General features: G+C 38.3%; 1 protein-coding gene across 2 annotated transcripts in view; it reads right to left on the bottom strand.

Annotated features, from left to right (window-relative positions):
- stx3a (syntaxin 3A) overlaps positions 1 to 4,885 on the bottom strand; it is a 34,264-nt gene extending 29,379 nt beyond the window's left edge. For both annotated transcript variants that reach the window (XM_036568827.1, XM_036568825.1), the window contains exon 1: positions 4,454 to 4,885. In XM_036568827.1, the coding sequence (XP_036424720.1) occupies positions 4,454 to 4,483 (30 nt within the window). In that variant the 5' untranslated portion in view covers positions 4,484 to 4,885. The remainder of the gene's footprint in view (positions 1 to 4,453) is intronic.
- Positions 4,886 to 6,714: the final 1,829 nt, after the last annotated feature.

Raw genomic sequence — 6,714 nt, 5'->3', positions numbered from 1 at the left:
TTTAAAGTTCACCTGAACAATTAGGAACATTTAAATGGTCAACCATGACTTCCTGTTTCACTGGAGAATATATATACACAAGATGAAACACAGGCCAAAGGCCCTCAGTAATCCATCGCTATTAGAAAGACCAGATAAAACAGCAGTGATGTGTAACAAAAGGTTGTTGAGCTGCACAAATGATGCACAACAAAAAATGGCTACAAGATAATGACTAAACAGATGCAAACACCCATTTCCACTATCAGGGCAAAAATAAAGAAGCTTTAAACAACTGGAGATCTTAAGAATCTGCCGGAAAGAGGACGCATGTCTATACTGAGCCCATGCACAGTGAGGAGGACGGTTTGAGTGGACAAAGAATCTCCAAGGATCACAGATGAGAAATTGCAGGCATTAATTAGGTCTTGGGGTCAAAACATCTCCTAAACTACAATCAAACACCAGCTATATAAGCACAAGTTATTTGGGGGGGTTTTGCCAGAAGAAAGCCTCTGCTGTGAAGAGTCAACACACTCAAGCTCCTAGAGTTTGCAAAACGTTACAGGAACTTTGAGAGAGACTGTGTTCTATGGCCAGAATGGTTTTTGGCAATAAACTTAAGTGGAGTTTGGTGTGGACACAAAAATAGCCATGCAGAGTATGGTGGTGGATCTGTGATGTTGTGGGGCTGTTTTTCTTCCAAAGGCCCTGGACAACTTATTTAGAGACGTGGCATCACAGACTTCATCAACTACTAGCAGAGATAAAATCCAAAACCTGACTGCCCCAGCTGCGAAGCATAAACTGGACCATAGTTCCAGCAGGGCAGTGATCCAAAGCACACCTCAAAAGGAACACAAGAATGGTTCTTGTGTTAATGAATTAAGGTTTTGTCATGGCCATCCCAATCATCAGAACTAAACCCATAGAAAACCTGGGAGATGAGCTGAAGAGGATAGTCCACTAGCCTCGGAATCTGAAGGATCTGGAGAGGTTCTGTATGGAGGAATGGACTTTTGCCATGTGTTCTCCAGTTTCATTAAGTGTTATAGGACAAAAGTCAGGGCAGTGATCTTTGCAAAGGGAGGCTGCACAAAGTATTAAATGAAGGGGTACCAACAATTGTGGCACACAGATTTGAGAGAGATACTTCTTTTCTGATAAGATTTAGTTTTTTTCCAGTCAGTGTACTTCAAAAAAAGGTTAGTTTTTTGTTAATATTTTGAGTGAAAGATCAAAGGGATAAGCAATAAAGAATGTTTTTATGACCTGTTTTGCTCATGTTTACCAGGGATAACAATATTTGTGGAGGGCACTGTGTGTGTGAGTGTATATCTATATATATAATATCTATATATATCTATATATATCTATATATATCTATATATATATATATATATATATATATATATATATAATATATATATATATATATATATATATGCTAGCAAACTAACGTTAGTTAACAACATGCCATCTATCATCGTATTGGTGAGTTTTAAGTATTGGTCAGTTTTAAATTTTAATACACATTTTTTAAAAACATTAATTAAGACTGTTATGCCCATCAAAAGCTTAGAAATGCTGTGCTTTCATTTGCTTTTTTTCACTACTGCTTTTTAGTTTAGTTTACAATAAAAACTCCCTGCAGAGCTTTTGTCATAAAACAGCTATGTGCTAATCCAACAGGTGTTTTGTGCGTGTGGATTTATCTTCATGTTCATCAAAGTTTCTCCCTTCTTCTGTAGAGCAGGTTTTCTAAAGAACATCCTGAGACTCTATTTGCCCAAAGGTGGTTTAAACACTTGAAAGGTTTGCATGCTGATGAGAGCTGACGTCACAACACAATCAGGGTGGCCGGGCCATAAGGATCAAACTCAATATTACAATATTTTCCAAATATACCCCATTGTCTGATGATATCGAAGTGAATGACCCATGCCTCCCAATTGCTGGTAAAAGACTGTCTTACACACCCAGCGGCAATTTAATGCACAGGCTTCCCTTGGCCCCTCTACCACCTCAGCCTCTACCCAGATTGATCAAAGGCCTGCTCAATCTAACGAGGAAAGAATGTTTATTATGACAATTTGTGTTAAAAAGACTGAATTTTGATTTGCTTTCTCAGTGCGCTGTCATTGCATTGTGGCCAATCAAATTATTACGCACACCACCAAGCTCTGCCTTCTTTTGCTCAGCCCTCCATTTACTGCACAGCAACCATTGCTGTCTGCCATTGCCCTCATGCCTTCAGTTTGTTATCAGCGCGCTAGTGTTTGAACTTGGAGCTCCAGTTGCAGTTAAAATACATAACTGTGGACGTTTTTATGTAAGATTCTGTCCCAGTGTATGCGGTTTTCTACCCATACAGAAAGTGTGGCCACACTGACAATATTTAATCGCAATCGCGATACATGTTATCGTGCTAAACAATATGCCTCTCTGAGCATCTCGCGGACATCGTCAGTACTTACAGAACATTGACTAACTTCACAGTTCAATATAAATAGAGCATTTTTAGTACTGTTTAATTGGATTTATAGTACAGTATGTGAAATGTTGAACAGAAATCATTGTACTCAGCGCTCCTGCCATATTTTTGCCATATCACCCCTAAGAGAAAGCACATTTACAGAAAGGAAACCTACAATTTTTTATTTTTATGGATTTTAAAACAGTTCAAAACAGGACTGTTGGGCTTACATACATTGCACATGACATTCAACTGTCAGATCCTCAAAAACATGATTAAAGTGCACAAAACAACTAAAAAACTAAAATAAATCCACTTGGGATTATGGACACCACAATGTTTGGCCACTGTCTATTCAATGTATTGCTAAAATATCACTAAAACTGAAACGCACTATAATGGTATATCAATATAGACAACACATTGCCCAAACAAGGGGACAGAATGTTTGGAGTATGTCAATATTAGCACAGTCATCAATATTGCGACAAATATTTATTTATATATTTGTGTGGTGATGTCACTTAAATAAAGCTGGCAAGTCTTAACTGAGAATAAAAGTTATTTTCTGTTTCTCACAGGGGAATCCTACAGATTAAAAAAATCTGCATAATTCGCTCTTTAAGATGTAAGCAAAGTCATTCAGAGTGGTTTGGTGTGAAACACTCTGTTCTAGAGAAACTTACTACATCAGAATTGTTCTCAGTGGTGGTGATAGGAACCAGACATCCAAAGTGTTTAATGCCTCTTAAAGCTCCCACACAGAATATTTCACTTTAAAACAGTTATGAATACACTGCCTGATGTCTGAGACATTGTGTTATAATAGCTTTGGGGGAAGAATTTGGCCTAAAATGTATTATTAAATGTATTCAGGGAAGAGGGCCACCTGTAGAGTGTTGTAAGGCAATTATATATATATATAAATGCACCACTATTTTACCATGAAGTTTTACATATAAAAACTCATAAAGCACATGTAGGTTCTGATGGTTTTAAATAGTAAATAAAATGGCTATATTTGATGTAAACATAGTGACTCCTGGCTCTCACCACTACCGTTAAGAAGTCTGCACGTTTCTCTACAATTAACCATTTCACATCAAACCACTCTGAATGACTTTACATCTTAATGAGTGAATTACAGAGAAATTTAGAAATATTGGTGGAATTTCCCTCTAAATGAGAATAAAAATTCTCATTTATTAAAAGAGCTAGATATCACCAAACGTTTGACAGGAACTGAAGGCCTATCTCGGTGCAAACAGATTCACACTATCATTTTAAAATAATATAGCCTATATCAAAAATAAATATCTTTATCTGTCTCTCTCTGTTTCTGTCTCTCTCTCTTTCTACCCCTCCCCATCCAGGACAAGTCAGCTGACCTCATCATCCGCTTGCTTACTCAGGCCGCTCTTTATAAGGGCCAACATGACAACCACTGACAAATTTATTATTAGGCTGCTGCTTCTCTGACTTCCTTCACCACTTAGCATTTTCCATTACCACAGATATTTCCTACATGTACAATTATTAGCCAATATTATGTTATATTAATTCACCTTTGTCAGCCGGCCCACCTTGAAATGACAGATAAGGGCTGGTGTGAGTTCACTGACGACACATGAACTGACACATACTTTAGTGGGACAATTTAGGCTGAAATAAGGATGTTATTACACTGAGGCGACCTAGGGACCTACGTGGCGTAAAATTAGCCTCTTTCTATTCGATAAAAGCGTCTAGAGTGAAAATAAGCTCATAAAACCACCAGTTTTCCTGTCAAATTTCTTGTTCAGCAGCTTCTGGTTCGAATTTACTCGCTCCACCTTAAATGGTGCAGCAGCTACACTCTGGCGCCTGAGGCGTTATAATGTAACTGTTGCACCATTTAAGGTGGAACGTGAAAATTCGAACAAGAAGGTCTCGAATAGGAAGCTAACTAACTTCAGCCTGGTTAAATTTTGCATAACAGAATCTGCACAGTGCACTCACCGCCTTCAGCTGCTCCAATCGGTCCTTCATCGTTGTGTCTGTGTGGAACACCGCACAAAAACCGGAATCAAATAAATAACGGAAAAAAAACTAAGCTGAAATGTGACGGAGAAATGTGTGGAGAGCGCAGCGAGCCGAAAGGCCAGCAGCTGCCAAAGTTCCTCTCCTCTCCTCAGCTTCGCCTCTCGCTGCTCCAAGTCCACTCACTCCACCAGCGGGCCATAAAATATGGCTGCTCTGCCTCAAACCCCTAGGTTTTTTCCTCTAAATCTATCCGCTCAGAGGATTAAGACAACAGTTGTGTACGCTTAATCTCTCTCTCTCTCTCTCTCTCTCGCTCTCTCTCTCTCTCGCTCTCTCTCTCGCCTGTAATCATTCTAAAACGCAAACCTCTCTCTCGGTCCACGCATGCTCCCTCCCTCACTCACTCCTCTGCACTTGATGGTAAGGGCTGGACACGCCTTGTTGAAGCCTACCTGAGTGACCGTGTGTTCTCTGCCTTAAAGGGAAAGTCCTCCGCTAAAATTCTACCTAACTAAATGGCTGATGAGATGTAAACAAAATCATCCAGAGTGGTTTTGGTGTGAAATGGAGAAACTTGCCAAGTCAGAGTTGTAGAAGTTATTACATGAAATGGTTGATATGAGCTGCCTGATGCTAGAAACATTCTTGTAGGATAGTTTTGTGATAATGTTTTGGTTTAAAAATGTATCTTAACCCATTTATGGTGGAGGGATGCACACAGGGAGCTGTAAGGCAAAATAGTCCCTTACTTTTTAGATTTATGACTATTTTACCACCATCGTCACTGCATATAAAAACTCAGAAGACGTGTGTAGGTTCACTGTAAAGAAATCAGAGTCTGTAAGTTCCCCGCCCCCCTACACACACACACTGCAAAGAATGATATTTTGGCAAGTAAAAGTTTTAAATGCTTAAAACAAGCAACATTATCTGTCCATATAGTTCACCAATTTGGTACAGAGTTATATAGAATAAAGTTAAATATAAGTAAAGTAATGCATAATGAGATTACTTTAATAACTAGCATAATCCAATTACATTTTGAGATTACTTTTATTCATTTTTGAGTATTTCCTCCTAATATCAATGATGGCATCGTGTACCTGAGTTTCTCTGCTATACTTTATTTGATTTTCCCCCAAAAAAGTAAATGACTTATTTGCCTTTTTCATACCAATGTGTCTTTAGGCAGTTCTGTTATCACATAACAACTGGAAATAGTACATTATTATTATATTATTGACTATGAGCATCAATCATTGCGCAATAGCAGATAACATAAATATTAATATATTTTTAAAGTGTATATATTTAGGAATAGGTTGTTTAACATCAACACATACCGTATATGTAATGTGTATTGTCATGGGGCCCTTGGCTCATGGGGGCCCTAGGGGGCTGCCTAGTGTTGCATAGTGCAAAGAGCACCTCTGTTCAAGTTATTCTTTTGACAAGACCCTCTCTTTCTCTCTCTCTCTCCCTCTCTCTCTCTCTCTCTCTCTCTCTCTCTCTCTCTCTCTCTGTTTCTCTTCATACCACGTGCAGGCCAAAGTTGGTATGAAAATTTGCCTGACCTTTTTTGTTCCAGGTGAAGCTGGTGTGTGGGAAGAGGGAACTGATAGCTTCCCAGCAGGGCTGTATCTTGCTGTGGTTGGGGCCCCACAAGTATGTACTACATATTATATGTAAATTATATTTACTTATTATGTACTCATAGATGTCACTGCTGTCGGAACAAAACCTTGTATCTCCATTTTTACCATTTTTCAGTTTTTGACATGATTTGAAAATGCATGTTGACCTTTACACTGTGTGAATTTTATGAAGAATGGACCAAAAGAAATCACCCAAAATTACTTGAAAATTACTCTGGAAAAAGTCTGGTTCCATTGACTTACATTGAAAGTAAAGTGTGTTTTTTCCTTCTCTTGTAAAGTTACCATTTTGGAGATAGAAGGTTTTGTTCCGACAGCAGCGATATGTATAAGTACATTATATGTGTATACAGAACTGTGCGAAAGTCATTTGTTCAATCAAAATAGGCATTAGGTACAAGTTATTGATTTGTCAGGAGATATAAGCATAAGAAAGGTGGAATTTAACAGAAAATACATGGAAAAAAACATGACTTTCCAAAACTGGAGATAAAAAAAAAAGAGTTTAAAAGATACAGAGTAAATGGGACGCCTGACAACCACCCACAACCCCTGGTAGACCAAAACTATCACTACAGATAA

The sequence above is a fragment of the Colossoma macropomum genome, unplaced genomic scaffold (genome assembly GCF_904425465.1).
Source record: "Colossoma macropomum unplaced genomic scaffold, Colossoma_macropomum, whole genome shotgun sequence".
NCBI lineage: Eukaryota > Metazoa > Chordata > Actinopteri > Characiformes > Serrasalmidae > Colossoma > Colossoma macropomum.
The sequence above is the reverse complement of the archived record's forward strand: the minus strand, read 5'-3'. Positions and strand labels throughout refer to the sequence as shown.